A 17,426-nucleotide genomic window follows, 5' to 3' on the forward strand; every position below is an offset into this window, starting at 1 on the left:
TATATATATATATATATATATATATATATATATATATATAATTTCAGCGATATTAGGTCTAATATTTGATAAAGCTTCTCTCATTTCTACATCCAAATTGACAAGGATCACAAATCAAGGGTCAACAATCCTTTCAATGAACTTACCATTGATGGAGCACCGTCTGTACAAATTTCTAAACATATCTCCCATGATATTTTCAATTGTTTAAATTGTTCAAAGATATCTCTGAATGCTGTTGTGAGGTGATTGCACACAACTTCGCTTTGCAAGGGTGCTGCCATCTAGCCATTATATTTGCAACTAGAATTGCAAAGTAAACGAGTCAACATTAAATTTTGGTTTTCATAATTACACTACTGAGGCTGATATTTATTCAATATTACCCTGGTCTGGTACCTGAAGCGGAGGGCTGATCACCTTTCCTTCATGTGTAAACGATCAAGATAACACTGAGTTTATATGACGCAGTGCCCTATGCACCATTGGGGTGCAGATAAGGGTTTTCTCTCTCTCTTTCATAATTTCTCGGAGTACTTGCAAAAAGCTCGCGGAGCACCAGTGCTCCGCTGAGCACCGGTTAAGAACCACTGGTCTAGCCTAATCTATTTATTCTGATTACAGTCTAGTCACACTTTGACCTCGACAGACTTTACTGAACAAATCTTGGACACTCGCCAAAGGGGATATTGGAGCAGGGTACAATAATTTCCCATTGCCCTTTGGTTTACTCGTTCATGCTCTGAAAAATGTGAGGTACATATCGGTTTACGAATTTCTCTTCTGTAATGTAATAGTCATGATCAGATCTCTGGCCTCTTTCTCGAGAAGATGCTTTGATTTTGTCATGCTATCTTGATACGTATCAACAAGAAAGACGTAATTAGGCATGATCAAACCTCTTTCTCGAGAACATATTTGAATTTTTCATGCTATATTTTATCTACAATAATGACGTAAATAGGCATGATCAGATCCATGGCCTCTTTCTCGAGATCTTTGATTTTTTCATGCTATCCTTTATCTACAATAATGACGTAAATAGGCATGATCAGACCTATGGACTCTTTCTCGAGAAGATCTTTGATTTTTTCATGCTATCTTTTATCTACAAGAATGACGTAAATAGGCATGATCAGACCTATGGCCTCTTTCTCGAGAAGATCTTTGATTTTTTTATGCTATCTTTTATCTACAAGAATGACGTAAATAGGCATGATCAGACCTCTGGCCTCTTTCTCGAGAAGATGTTTGCTTTTTTCATACTATCTTTTATCTACAATAGTGACGTAAATAGGCATGATCAGACCTATGACCTCTTTCTCGAGAAGATCTTTGATTTTTCATGCTGTCTTTGATACTTGTATCAGCACGAAAGAAGCTAAATTAACATCTTTACAATGAAATAATGATGTTAATTTCTTAGCTTCTTTCGTTAACCTATAATGTCATATTATAAATATTCCTAGGGAACAGAAGAAAAATTAATGTACTGCAGAAACTGTCCAAAAATTATATTTATTTGATCATAGTCGTTCAGACAAACAACGCTATCAGAACTTAAGAGATATTCCTGACAAACTCAATATGATCCTTTTTTCTTTAACTTAAACGTTTTATATATTTTTTAAATATACAGATGTTTAATAAAGATAAAATGTTCGAGTATCAATTGCTTAAGAAATAATTGATTTTGATGGCAATACATGCGTATAAAAATGGTTTGATCTTTATATAAATCTAAATAAGTTCAAAACTCCAAAGGGTAAAAATTGTCTTCAGGCATCTTTCCAAGCCATTTTAATAAAATCCGCTGCCTTTTCTGCAACCATGTAGATAGGAGCTGTAGTGTGTCCTGTGACAGTGTGCGGCAAAATTCCTCCATCTACCACTCGTAGTCTTTTGATTCCCCTAACTCTTAGTTCCGGATCTACCACGGCTTCCGGATCCGTGTCTGGTCCCATCTTGCATGTTCCTGCCTCGTGTCTAAAGTTGAACGCAAGATGTCTAAGAAAACACTTCCAGTAATCGTCTGTGTCGAAGTCGTACCGCTTACAGGGTGGAAAAGGCTCTTTGTACAGCTTGATCCCTGCCATTTTGAAGGACTCCGTTTCACCCAGTTCCAAAACAAACCTTATTCCTGCTATCAAGTTATCGAGATCTCTCTCGTCTTGTAACATGTTGCCAACAAACTTGGGGAAGTGGAAAGGATTGTTGTCTCTTAATTCAATGTGTCCTCTCGAGTGTGGGTCGAGAAGCACGACAAAAATTGTAATCGTTCTTTTATTAATGATCGGTCCGTAATGATCAAAATGAACACCTTGACGGATTTGAACCAAATTTTTTACAGTTTCTTTCGTAAATACATTGGTAGCCAATATTAGTTCGATATTACTGTAATTTTTCGTACTTAAAGAGTTATTCGTATTGATGAAGCCTAGTGCCTCTATTTCGCTTATCGTGGACCAAATTCCGCTTCCGTTGTGTATCCACGGCAGGAACGATGATACTATATTTTTGATTTCTTCGTTTGTGTTTACGTCAGGTCCGTCTACTATGAATGTGAGTCCACCAAAAGCGACGTGATTGTACAAAGTTTGTCCTACCTTTGAATCGTGGATTACTGGGATTTTTAGTTCCTGTAGGTCCTCCTTGGGACCTATTCCAGATAGCATAAGGAGTTTTGGAGAAGCTAGAGCCCCGGCAGAGAGAATGATCTCTTTTCTTGCTTTGACGTTTTGTACTTTCCTATTACGTACGTACTCTAAATATTCAACCTCCTTGGTCACGTTGTCAATCTTTACCCTAGTACCTTTGCTTTGTAGTAATATGTGTAAGTTTTTTCTATGTCTCACTGGATAGAGAAAAGCTTTGGCTGCACTATGACGCTGTCCTCGGCGAACGTTGACTTGAACGTAACCAAATCCTGGATATCCATTGTTATAATCATCTACATTCTGTTTCAATTCAGCTGCTCCTTTTAGGAACGCGTGCGCGTATTTCGATCTACAAGTAAAAGAGAATCATATGTTTCTTTTCGTGTTTTTATATTACGTTTTAGAACAATAAAAAATACCTTTCTTTGATATGTTCGACACTTAAAGGACCATCCTTTCCATGAAGTGGAGAATCTTTGAGCTCTTCTATGCTATTTGCTTCAGATTTCATAAAGTATGGCAATACATCATCGTAGGACCTTTAAAAAAATCGTTACGTTAGCCGAATTATTGTTGTCGGTAGCTGAAATATTATTTGCTGACCTCTTCTTTAGAGTCGAATATTTTATTTCTGTTTTGGTTGAAAAATGCAACGTGTCCAAATAATTCTTCATAAATCTGGATTTTCTCTGGAGTTATTTTTACATTTTGATATCTCAACAAAAACTAACTAACTAATCATCACGCCACTTCCCCGCAGGGGTAGGCAGAGAAAATAGAACGCCACACCACTCTATTTTTGCAAACATTCTTCGCCTCTTCCACGTTCAAGCATCTCCTCATACATACCCGCCGATTATTACGACTCCTAACCTGACCACCTTCAAGTATTTGGCATACCTGATCGTGCCATATTTTTCTCGGTCTTTCTCTGCTCCTTTTTCCAATAACATTCGCCTCATAAATTTGTTTTATCGTTCTTTCCTCACTCATTCGTTCTACATGTCCAAACCATCTCAACACACCTTTCTTAATTTTATCGATAATGCTTATCTTAGCTTTGCATTCCTTCCTTATTTCACTATATATCTCAACATAGATGAAGAAAATATGGAGGTCTGGGTATTTATAGGGCTTATGACCTATCACACGTGCAACATTCACCATCATGACTTAACTAGCCTTTAACCGTATGCCCTGTTAATATCCAGACTTCCATATTCTTCTTCATCTATGTTGACATGCCAAAATGTTACTTATAATAACATTTTGAGTGTGTCCAAATACTTGTTCACAAAATCTAGATCTCCAATTATAAGAGTTATTTTCAAACACTCCTGTAATTGGAAGTGAAAATAACTGTAATTGGAGATAATCCAGATTTTGTGAACAAGTATTTGGACACACTCAAAATGTTGTAAATAAATTATCTGGTCAAATTATAAGCATAAATGATCAAAATAAAAATGATATTTTCTGGCGTTTCTCATGTGTGATTATTATCCAGGATTCGGACCTCACATACTAATAAAAGAGTTTCTGCTCAATAAAAAGCTTATTTCCATCTCACCAATAGATGTCTATAGTGAAGTTCTAGTGATTCAAGAATAATGTTTCAAAATTGGTTCATATATATATAGAACTTCCAAGAATTTGAATAGTGTGGTTGTCAATAATGGGTAGAATTGGTGATTGTTACACGTGTGTAAAGTGATCACTCAAACCAGCCTGTGACGGTCGTCAGCCCGTAAATGCCCAGACTTCCATATGCTTCTTCATCTTTGATGAGATATCAAATTATAATATTTTACTTATAAATTTAGAGCTGATCGCTGCTTATAGAGGGTTGCAGTAAAAAATATCTCACCAGCCAGTATTTCCATCCAGTGCCAGCCTGTCGTAGTCTCTTCTCGTTCCTCTAGAGTACATCATGAAATTAATTAAAGTTCCACCTCCCAAGCCTCTCCCAGCACCATAATAGCAAGTATTGTTTTCCATACCTGCAAAATTGTACGAATCAGAGAATATTATATAACAAGATTCCTTAAGAATGCGAGGCTAAAACTAACTGAATAACTAACCATCACGCCGCTTCCCCACAGGGGTAGGCAGAGAGAATAGAACGCCACACCACTCTGTCTTTGCAAACATTCTTCGCCTCTTCCACGTTCATGCATCTCCTCATACATACCCGCCGATTGTTACGACTCCTAACCTGACCACTTTCAAGTATTTGGCATACCATAATGCGAGGCTGAGATGAGCATTATCGATAAAATTAAGAAAGGCGTGTTGAGATGGCTTAGGTATGTGAATCGAATGAGAGAAGAAAGGATAGTTAAACAAATTTTCGAGGCGAATGTGGTTGGTAATAAGAGTAGAGGAAGAGCGAGGAAATCTTGGAATGATCAAGTTTTTCGTATATTTGAAATTGGTCAGGTTATAGGAGTCAGAATAATCGGCGTGTATGTATGAGGAGTATGAATGTGGACAGTGGCGTGCACAGATAATTAATTAGAGTTGGCAGCAGAGGTAGGTAGTAAGATTAGCTAGGTTAGTACCTAACTAACCTTACTAAGTAGTCTTGGTAAGGTAGAGTAGGTACTGGTTGCGTTTTTATATGTCACGCGGGTAAGTTATGATAGGCACTGCTTTTCTGCTTTTATGGCCCGAATTTGGAAGAGTCGAATTTGTGTGCTAATACAGATCGATGTGGCATTCTATGCTCTCTGTATACCCCTGCAGGAAGCGGCGTAATGGTTAGTTAGTTAGTTATTTAGTATTTTTCATTGAATTCCGTTTGTCTTTAAAATGACACGGTGTTTGGATCCACAACCTTCAATATTGCTTAATTTGTTCTTTTTTTATTTTTTATTTGGCAGTCACCCAGTGAAAGGATGTTTCTGCCAGTGTCAAGTATTATTTTTATTTACCAACAAAAAATACTAGAATGTGATAATAACAATTAATGCAAAATTTATAGTTTAAATGCGTTTGGCTTTATCATTTTAGAAATTATGCCCGCATTTATAGAATTAGGTTCAGAAAGAAGGGTGGATACTTGAGTGGGGAGTTGGATTCCTGCCCGTGTTAAGCTATTTAGAAAGTTCTCCTTGTCTGTTGTCAGCGGACACTGAAAGAACGTATGGTTTGCATCCCCTATATCTTGTCCACACGCGCAATATGCTGATCAATTTGTTCTTACCCAAGCAAGTTCTGTCATCTTTCTCGAGGTGATATTTCCAACTCAAGGACGTGGTTTCCATTATCGCCCCCATAAAGGGTATGGCGCTCAGGGCGTTCCCTGTATCTCCCGCTTCCAGAAGCAGTACTGTCCACTTCTCGTTCTCTGTAAGCCGATTGGCGAGCACGCATCCTGCTGGACCACCGCCGACAATGACAAAATCGTATTCGTCGAGCAGTTCTAAAAGATACCATCGGCAACTAGATAAGATGAATCAAACTTTTTTAGATGGACTATGTTTGAAAAGGGTGTTGTCTTTGTGTAAGGTGCTGCATCGTGTAGTCTTTCTGCATCGTGGTTAGGACTTTATCCTAGGTTGTGAGATAGGGTTGTTTTTTTGTATCCATCGTTTGTTAGGTTTGTGTCAAGAAAAAAAATACCGTCACTCGTGAAAGTAACGCTGGGGCATTTCTAAAAAATTTGGTGGTGGTTTTACAAACTTGTATTTATTTAGATTGGCAGTGACAGGGATAAAGAAAGCTTTTAAATGTAAATTTACAGTAAATCGGGATACAATGTTGTTTCATATTTTCTATAATTTTCGCAACTTCGTTCATAAAACAAAACAAAAATTGCTTCGCAAGAGAGGGTCTGTCATCAAGCCGCAAGAGAGGATCTGTATCAGATCCGGGAATGCGGTGGGATAACAACTTTTAATGAAATGTGTTGGTATGGTGAAGTACCATATCGTCGTTCGGCATGCAATACCGAGAATTCGACATTTTTTTCCAAAGTGACTTTTTAATGCCATTCGATTCGTTATCCTTTTCTCCGCGACTGTGTATACTCAGAATAACCGAATTTGGTATGAATCGTCATGTTTAAGGGCAAGATGTAACACCGCGTATGTCGTCTGCACTGCAACGCCGCGAATGTGTCATAGTGTACATTCCGATATTGGACAACTAGAAATAACGATGACGATCGTCAAAATGTAGAACCAACAACATCTGCAGATGAAAAAAAAAATCAAGTCCACCAAAATAGCCGAAAGAGCAAACGATTTTTTTGATCGGTATGTAAATATTTTTTTCCGCCTCCGTAGTGTAATGGTCAGCACGCTCGGCTACCGTTCTGGGGGTCCCGGGTTCGATTCCCAGGGGGGTCAAGTAAATATAAGTGTTTTTTTCACTCTAATATTTATTCCAACATTTTGAGTGTGTCCAAATACTTGTTCACAAAATCTGGATTATCTCAAATTACAAGAATTTGAGTAGTGTGGTTGTCAATAATGGGTAGAATTGGTGAATGTTACACGTGTGTAAAGTGATCACTTAAACCAGCCTATGACGGTCGTCAGCCCCGTAAATGCCCAGACTTCCATATTCTTCTTCATCTTTGATGAGATGTCAAAAAATAATATTTATTCCATACTACCCTGGACTGGTACCTGAAGCGGAGGGCTGACCACTGTTCTTTCATGTGATAACGATCAAGATAACACTGCGTTTGTATGATGCAGTGCCCTATGCACCATTGGGGTGCGGATAAGGGTTTGAATGAATGTAAATAATAACTTCATCGCTCTCCTTAAAATTTTGTTTTTTGTCACATACGCGGAGTTGCATGCCGAACGACGATATAATAAAATGAAAGAGTGTTGTGACCTTCCATGCGCAGACTCTGCTTTTTACTAGAAATGGAATCTAATAATGCAAGGTAAACCACACTATATCTAAATCAAAGAGTCTCTGCTAAATAAAAGCTTTCTCAAACTAGCCATAGATGGCTCCCGTCGATGAAACATAAGGCTTCGTCAGATTTTTGATGAATGTACGACAACATTTTGAGTGTCCAAAGACTTGTTCACAAAATGTGGATTATCTCCAATTACAGGAGTTATTTTCATATTATTTTTTGACATCTCATCGAAGATGAATGATTATAATTTGATAATAATCCAGGATTCGGACCTCACATACTAATAAAAGAGTTTCTGCTAAATATAAAGCTTTTTTTCATCTCACCAATAGATGTCTCTAGTGAAGTTCTAGTGATTCAAGAACAATGTTTCAAAATTGGTTCATATTTATATAGAATTTCCAAGAATTTGAGTAGTGTGGTTGTCAATAATGAGTAGAATTGGTGAATGTTACACGTGTGTAAAGTTATCACTCAAACCAGCCTATGATGATTGTCAGGCCCGGAAATGCCCAGATTTCCATATTCTTCTTCATCTTTGATGAGAAGTCAAAAAATAATATTTACATAAGTACGAGTTCCAAAATTTTGAGTAGTGTGGTTGTCAATCATGGGTAAGATGGTGAATATTACACGTGTGTAAACTGGCGTAAACCACTGGACTAAATGAACTCCTTTATTGGGTGGGTGTATTTTACAGTAGACCTCACTCATGCTCGCTGACATTCAACTGTCCCCATTACTAAAGACAAGAAAATAAAAGAATACGTCATTGAAGATAAGAAAGCCTTTTATATTATTTTGAGAAATAAAAAGACCATGTTTTTTGATCCACTCACATTTTTATTAACCAACTAGTTTCGGCAACAACCTGTTGCCCTCTTCAGGGTTTAATTTATAACTCAACTACTGACAACAACTGCCGAAACTAGTTGGTTAGTAAAAATGTGAGTGGATCAAAAAACAAAGTCTTTTTATTTCTCAAAATAATATATCAATATGATCCACAAAGTGAATGCTTTCAATAGATTTATATTATCCACTGACACTTCGTGATGGAATTGCATTTTTAATATATTATTAGATTAAAACCAATATTTTTAGCTTTTCCACTTTATTTTTATTTGACCAGTCTGATGATATCGGTGACGACGAAACCCGGTCGCTGGTCAAATAAAAATAAAGTGGAAAAGCTAAAAATATTGGTTTTAATCTAATAATATATTATGAATGCTTACAATATTCAAAACAAAAAGCCTTTTACCTGGAGTTGGATACTGTTCCTCGGTGATGTCCAATAATCCATTGAAGAACACTGATAACACATCAGACACTTGTGGATTTTGCTTTAGGAAGTCATACACCAGGTTTTTTGGTATATTTCTCCCATTCCTCTTGACATCATTTTGTCTTCCATGTCCAGATGTTGACTGCGATGTTATACGAGCAATTAAAAGTATCACAAATAGTACCACTGATCTTGTCTTAATTTCGGACATCGTTCACCACAACGTTTTCACGATATGTTATAAAATTGTAACTTGTCATTCACCATCGGTCAGTTTAAATTCTAAAACAAAATGAAGACACAATGACTTGTATTGATGTCCTTGACTAATAACGAAATGTCCAGGTGGCGACTTTTGCGTAAACATAATCGAAATCGCAGTCCGAATTGGCTCTTGCTGTCTCGCATTATAGGTGCTCATATCGCTTAATTTAATTTAATTTAATTTATAAAAACATAAGCGCGACATGTTGAAAAATCAGATAGTCTACTCATCTTCAATGAATTAATTTTATTGCCAGTTAATTTTTAATGCTGAAATAAATCAGTAGGAAAAGGTAAACGTTCCTAATACAGAAGAAGTAAAAAAAATGTATAAACAAATAATATATATATATATATATATATATATATATAACTAAATCAATTTATTATAAACAATACACATCCATTATCATTTTTATGACATATAAACTAAATATGAAATAAATAAATACTTGTACGTAATAGGTAACGAGAATTCTCTAAGGCAACTAATAGATATTAAAAAAAAAACGCTTTAAAGAACTCTTCTTCATCTTTTCAATTATCCCTAGTTCGACCTTGCATTCCTTTCTAAAATCTTCGTTTTTAATTCTGTCGTACAATGATTTTTCCACACATTCGTCTGTTATACGTTAATATAAAAATAATAATTTATAAGTCACGTAATAGGTCTTACCTAAGAACCTTACCTTGTGCTTGTATGTACTTCCTTAATTTAATGCGAACATTTATTGAATTTATTTTCCTTATATTTATTTATGGTTCATACAAATTTTTATTCGGTAGGTACTGTAAGCGAATTCTCTACATAAATTCCAAATAACTATCTCGCGTAGTTAAATGAATATATAATTTATTTATTGTTTCGGCATTAACTTTGTGGTAAGACATGTTACAATGATTAAAGAAAACACTTGTTTTTTACCACTTCAGTTTTATTAAAGACTACATGTTTCAGAAGTTAAACTTCTATAACATATACTATGAAGATGAAGTATTCAATTTAATAAAATACCTTTATTTACAACATTTTGAGTGTGTCCAAATACTTGTTCACAAAATCTGGATTATCTCCAATTACAGGAGTTATTTTCATATTATTTTTTGACATCTCATCAAAGATGAAGAAGAATATGGAAGTCTTCAAGAATTTGAGTACAGTGGTTGTCAATAATGGGTAGAATTGGTGAATGTTACACGTGTGTAAAGTGATCACTTAAACCAGCCTATGACGGTCGTCAGCCCCGTAAATGCCCAGACTTCCATTTTCTTCTTCATCTTTGATGAGATGTCAAAAAATAATATGAAAATAAATCTATTTTTATATTACGGACTTTCGGCTTAAACGGACTCCTCCTTCCCCCATTCAGTAGGTAAGAGTATATTATATCGTGGTTTTACTTTACTGAAATACATGGCGATACAAATATTTAAAAAAATCGTATGATATAAAAATTTAAGTACAGTGTGAGAAACCTCACGTTATTTTCATTTATTAGTATTGCTCGCGTGTAACTTGATTGTACTAATAATTACTTCAGATCTGTTTAGACATACTTATGTATATTAAAATGTAATATGTAATATGTAATACAAAAAATAATATGAAAATAGCTTTATTTATGAAATTTGTTAATTCTATCATTTTTACAAAACAAAAAATGAATAGGACAATATTAATAAATTAGACATCTACAATTTTATTTAATGTACTAAATAATTTAAAAAAAAAACGCTATTTTAATAAAAAAAATATAAACTAACTAACTAACTAACCATCACGTCGCTTCCCCGCAGGGGTAGGCAGAGAGAATCGAACGCCACACCACTCTGTCCTTGCAAACATTATTTGCCTCTTCTACATTCATGCATCTCCTCATACATACCCGACGATTATTACGACTCCTGACCCGGCCGCTTTCAAGTATTTGACATACCTGATTGTGCCAAGTTTTCCTCGGTCGTCCTCTGCTTCTTTTTCCAACTACATTCGCCTCATAAATTTGTTTAACCGTTCTTTCTTCACTCATACGCTCCACATGTCCAAACCATCTCAACACACCTTTCTTAATTTTATCGATAATGCTTATCTCAGCCTTACATTCTTTCCTTATTTCATCATTCGAACATCTATCAAACATCGTTTTGCCACACATTCGTCTGAGGGATCGCATTTCGACTTTTGAAATATAATTTCAAGAAATTTCCCAAAAATCATTATTTTATACAATAACGACATCTATTGACGATGAGCTGAACACGTTTCTTCAGAACGAACTACGTACACAAATGTTATACGAGGAAATTTCAGAATATAATTGCCACCATACTAGCCTTTCCAGGACTACAATAATTGATGTCTGACTTTCTCTGAAGAGTGGGTTTTTTTACATTAAATATGAATTTTTTTTAAAAATAAAATCATTATATTATGAATATAGAAATTATGTAAAAATAATTTAAATCTTCTTCTTCATCTTCTTCAAACCCTTATCAGCACCCCAGTGGTGCATAGGGCACTTCATATAAACGCAGTGTTATCTTGATCGTTAACACATGAAGGAAAGGTGATCAGCCCTCCGCTTCAGGTACCTACCAGTCCAGGGTGATATTGAATAAATATTAGAGTGAAAAAAATCACTTATAATTTATCTGAACCCCCCTGGGAATCGAACCCGGGACCTCCAGAATGGTAGCCGAACGTGCTGACCATTACACTATGGAGGCGGATTATTTATATTAAGATATTTAAAAAAAAAACGAAGATATTTAAATTATTTTTACATAATTTCTATCTTCATAGTATAATGATTTTATTAAAAAAAGAGAAAAGATATAAGAAAGGAATGTAAGGCTGAACGAGGAATAATTGAAAAGATTAGAAAGAGCTCTTTGCGGTGGTGTGGACATGTGGAGCGAATGGATAGCGAGAGAATGACTAAGAAAATATATGTGGCGAATGTGAGAGAGAAAACAGAACGTGGACGACCGAAAAAGACGACACGATCAGATCAATCAGAACCTGAAATCTGGCGGTGTCAAAAGTCTGCGTAATCGGAGGCATGTATGACTGGATGTATGGATGTGAAGGAGGCGAGGAGTGTATGTCAGGACAGAACAGTGTGGCGTTCCATCCTCTCTGCCTACCCCTGCGGGGAAACGGCGTGATGATAGGATTAAATACAAATATCCACAGATATTATTACTATACAAATTACATCATACCAAATGACAGATGATAGACATCGACGTTCATTAACGTCGATACTCTTTTAAGAAAAATTCGCACCGACGTTCATTTACGTCCATACTCCCGGAAAGGCTAGGATAATGATCATACAATAAACTCCTTTTAAATAACTCGTTACTAGCTAGAACACTCTAGAAGGGTGAAAAGCCATAAAAAAAGCTGAAGAATAACTCCCTTTTAACACGTTTTCGAAATAATACGGTGCAAAAAATATATATATATATTCATTTACAATGATTAAAGAAAACACTTGTTTTTTACCACTTGAGTTTGATTAAAGACTACATGTTTCAGAAGTTAAACTTCCATCATTCAGGTCTGTATAATAACTAAAATATAAAATATAAAATAAGGCCAAATTATGAATTATCTTGAAAATTTAGAAATCCAAAAAAAACTAAATTCTAATAATAATTTATTAAATAATATATTGTTTCAAAATTCTTCACCTTTGCTTTCCATGTTTCCTTTGTTTTCAAACTCCGCCCCTTGACTAACCCCCTCCCCCTAACTTTCCCCTCACCTTATTTATAAAACAATTTTATATTATTATACAGACCTGAATGATGGAAGTTTAACTTCTGAAACATGTAGTCTTTAATAAAACTGAAGTGGTAAAAAACAAGTGTTTTCTTTAATCATTGTAACATGTCTTACCACAAAGTTAATGCCGAAACAATAAATAAATTATATATTCATTTAACTACGCGAGATAGTTATTTGGAATTTATGTAGAGAATTCGCTTACAGTACCTACCGAATAAAAATTTGTATGAACCATAAATAAATATAAGGAAAATAAATTCAATAAATGTTCGCATTAAATTAAGGAAGTACATACAAGCACAAGGTAAGGTTCTTAGGTAAGACCTATTACGTGACTTATAAATTATTATTTTTATATTAACGTATAACAGACGAATGTGTGGAAAAATCATTGTACGACAGAATTAAAAACGAAGATTTTAGAAAGGAATGCAAGGTCGAACTAGGGATAATTGAAAAGATGAAGAAGAGTTCTTTAAAGCGTTTTTTTTTTAATATCTATTAGTTGCCTTAGAGAATTCTCGTTACCTATTACGTACAAGTATTTATTTATTTCATATTTAGTTTATATGTCATAAAAATGATAATGGATGTGTATTGTTTATAATAAATTGATTTAGTTATATATATATATATATATATATATATATATATATATATATATATATATATATATATATATATATATATATATATATATATATATATATATATATATATATATATATATATATATATATATATATATATATATATATATATATATATATATATAACTAAATCAATTTATTATAAACAATACACATCCATTATCATTTTTATGACATATAAACTAAATATGAAATAAATAAATACTTGTACGTAATAGGTAACGAGAATTCTCTAAGGCAACTAATAGATATTAAAAAAAAAACGCTTTAAAGAACTCTTCTTCATCTTTTCAATTATCCCTAGTTCGACCTTGCATTCCTTTCTAAAATCTTCGTTTTTAATTCTGTCGTACAATGATTTTTCCACACATTCGTCTGTTATACGTTAATATAAAAATAATAATTTATAAGTCACGTAATAGGTCTTACCTAAGAACCTTACCTTGTGCTTGTATGTACTTCCTTAATTTAATGCGAACATTTATTGAATTTATTTTCCTTATATTTATTTATGGTTCATACAAATTTTTATTCGGTAGGTACTGTAAGCGAATTCTCTACATAAATTCCAAATAACTATCTCGCGTAGTTAAATGAATATATAATTTATTTATTGTTTCGGCATTAACTTTGTGGTAAGACATGTTACAATGATTAAAGAAAACACTTGTTTTTTACCACTTCAGTTTTATTAAAGACTACATGTTTCAGAAGTTAAACTTCCATCATTCAGGTCTGTATAATAATATAAAATTGTTTTATAAATAAGGTGAGGGGAAAGTTAGGGGGAGGGGGTTAGTCAAGGGGCGGAGTTTGAAAACAAAGGAAACATGGAAAGCAAAGGTGAAGAATTTTGAAACAATATATTATTTAATAAATTATTATTAGAATTTAGTTTTTTTTGGATTTCTAAATTTTCAAGATAATTCATAATTTGGCCTTATTTTATATTTTATATTTTAGTTATTATACAGACCTGAATGATGGAAGTTTAACTTCTGAAACATGTAGTCTTTAATCAAACTCAAGTGGTAAAAAACAAGTGTTTTCTTTAATCATTGTAAATGAATATATATATATATTTTTTGCACCGTATTATTTCGAAAACGTGTTAAAAGGGAGTTATTCTTCAGCTTTTTTTATGGCTTTTCACCCTTCTAGAGTGTTCTAGCTAGTAACGAGTTATTTAAAAGGAGTTTATTGTATGATCATTATCCTAGCCTTTCCGGGAGTATGGACGTAAATGAACGTCGGTGCGAATTTTTCTTAAAAGAGTATCGACGTTAATGAACGTCGATGTCTATCATCTGTCATTTGGTATGATGTAATTTGTATAGTAATAATATCTGTGGATATTTGTATTTAATCCTATCATCACGCCGTTTCCCCGCAGGGGTAGGCAGAGAGGATGGAACGCCACACTGTTCTGTCCTGACATACACTCCTCGCCTCCTTCACATCCATACATCCAGTCATACATGCCTCCGATTACGCAGACTTTTGACACCGCCAGATTTCAGGTTCTGATTGATCTGATCGTGTCGTCTTTTTCGGTCGTCCACGTTCTGTTTTCTCTCTCACATTCGCCACATATATTTTCTTAGTCATTCTCTCGCTATCCATTCGCTCCACATGTCCACACCACCGCAAAGAGCTCTTTCTAATCTTTTCAATTATTCCTCGTTCAGCCTTACATTCCTTTCTTATATCTTTTCTCTTTTTTTAATAAAATCATTATACTATGAAGATAGAAATTATGTAAAAATAATTTAAATATCTTCGTTTTTTTTTTAAATATCTTAATATAAATAATCCGCCTCCATAGTGTAATGGTCAGCACGTTCGGCTACCATTCTGGAGGTCCCGGGTTCGATTCCCAGGGGGGTTCAGATAAATTATAAGTGATTTTTTTCACTCTAATATTTATTCAATATCACCCTGGACTGGTAGGTACCTGAAGCGGAGGGCTGATCACCTTTCCTTCATGTGTTAACGATCAAGATAACACTGCGTTTATATGAAGTGCCCTATGCACCACTGGGGTGCTGATAAGGGTTTGAAGAAGATGAAGAAGAAGATTTAAATTATTTTTACATAATTTCTATATTCATAATATAATGATTTTATTTTTTAAAAAAATTCATATTTAATGTAAAAAAACCCACTCTTCAGAGAAAGTCAGACATCAATTATTGTAGTCCTGGAAAGGCTAGTATGATGGCAATTATATTCTGAAATTTCCTCGTATAACATTTGTGTACGTAGTTCGTTCTGAAGAAACGTGTTCAGCTCATCGTCAATAGATGTCGTTATTGTATAAAATAATGATTTTTGGGAAATTTCTTGAAATTATATTTCAAAAGTCGAAATGCGATCCCTCAGACGAATGTGTGGCAAAACGATGTTTGATAGATGTTCGAATGATGAAATAAGGAAAGAATGTAAGGCTGAGATAAGCATTATCGATAAAATTAAGAAAGGTGTGTTGAGATGGTTTGGACATGTGGAGCGTATGAGTGAAGAAAGAACGGTTAAACAAATTTATGAGGCGAATGTAGTTGGAAAAAGAAGCAGAGGACGACCGAGGAAAACTTGGCACAATCAGGTATGTCAAATACTTGAAAGCGGCCGGGTCAGGAGTCGTAATAATCGTCGGGTATGTATGAGGAGATGCATGAATGTAGAAGAGGCAAATAATGTTTGCAAGGACAGAGTGGTGTGGCGTTCGATTCTCTCTGCCTACCCCTGCGGGGAAGCGACGTGATGGTTAGTTAGTTAGTTAGTTTATATTTTTTTTATTAAAATAGCGTTTTTTTTTAAAATTATTTAGTACATTAAATAAAATTGTAGATGTCTAATTTATTAATATTGTCCTATTCATTTTTTGTTTTGTAAAAATGATAGAATTAACAAATTTCATAAATAAAGCTATTTTCATATTATTTTTTGTATTACATATTACATATTACATTTTAATATACATAAGTATGTCTAAACAGATCTGAAGTAATTATTAGTACAATCAAGTTACACGCGAGCAATACTAATAAATGAAAATAACGTGAGGTTTCTCACACTGTACTTAAATTTTTATATCATACGATTTTTTTAAATATTTGTATCGCCATGTATTTCAGTAAAGTAAAACCACGATATAATATACTCTTACCTACTGAATGGGGGAAGGAGGAGTCCGTTTAAGCCGAAAGTCCGTAATATAAAAATAGATTTATTTTCATATTATTTTTTGACATCTCATCAAAGATGAAGAAGAAAATGGAAGTCTGGGCATTTACGGGGCTGACGACCGTCATAGGCTGGTTTAAGTGATCACTTTACACACGTGTAACATTCACCAATTCTACCCATTATTGACAACCACTGTACTCAAATTCTTGAAGACTTCCATATTCTTCTTCATCTTTGATGAGATGTCAAAAAATAATATGAAAATAACTCCTGTAATTGGAGATAATCCAGATTTTGTGAACAAGTATTTGGACACACTCAAAATGTTGTAAATAAAGGTATTTTATTAAATTGAATACTTCATCTTCATAGTATATTTATTTATGACTATTATTTGCCTATTGCAAGAACGGCCTATATGGTTAACCATTTTAGTGCCATTTATTTTCAATAGAACTATCTAGGAGCGCGATCGCGCTCTTCGGTACTAAATATAATAAAAAATATCAAAGCTTCTTTAAAGAAGACTCAAGCCTTTCACAGTAGTTTGTAAGATTTGATAATAAATTTAATCTAAATTTTATTATTTACTAAATTTACATTTTTTTAGACCTACGCTAGAAATTTTTTTCATCTGTCTAAATCACTTCGCCGATGTATAGTAAAATTAGTCTAAATTTAAAACAATGACAAAATT

General features: G+C 34.0%; 2 protein-coding genes across 3 annotated transcripts in view; one reads left to right on the top strand and one right to left on the bottom strand.

Moving 5' to 3' along the window:
- Flo2 (flotillin-2) overlaps positions 1–17,426 on the top strand; it is a 547,503-nt gene that overhangs the window by 11,207 nt on the left and 518,870 nt on the right. The window lies entirely within an intron of this gene.
- Positions 1,500–9,794, bottom strand: LOC148305101 (glucose dehydrogenase [FAD, quinone]-like). Of its 2 annotated transcripts, XM_088267187.1 has the most exons (6): positions 9,657–9,794; positions 8,807–9,112; positions 5,863–6,081; positions 4,525–4,657; positions 3,077–3,196; positions 1,500–3,006 (listed from the first exon to the last, which is right to left on the bottom strand). In XM_088267187.1, the coding sequence occupies exons 2-6, from the start codon at positions 9,039–9,041 to the stop codon at positions 1,779–1,781; spliced, it is 1,935 nt and encodes a 644-aa protein (XP_088123313.1). In that variant the 5' UTR covers positions 9,042–9,112; positions 9,657–9,794; the 3' UTR covers positions 1,500–1,778. The 2 variants fall into 2 exon arrangements, with proteins under 2 accessions (XP_088123313.1, XP_088123314.1); XM_088267188.1 differs by lacking the exon at positions 9,657–9,794 and having other exon boundaries at positions 8,807–9,161.

Source organism: Brachycentrus maculatus, unplaced genomic scaffold, assembly GCF_059751285.1.
Source record: "Brachycentrus maculatus isolate JH-2025_06_01 unplaced genomic scaffold, ASM5975128v1 h1tg000285l, whole genome shotgun sequence".
NCBI classification, from domain to species: domain Eukaryota; kingdom Metazoa; phylum Arthropoda; class Insecta; order Trichoptera; family Brachycentridae; genus Brachycentrus; species Brachycentrus maculatus.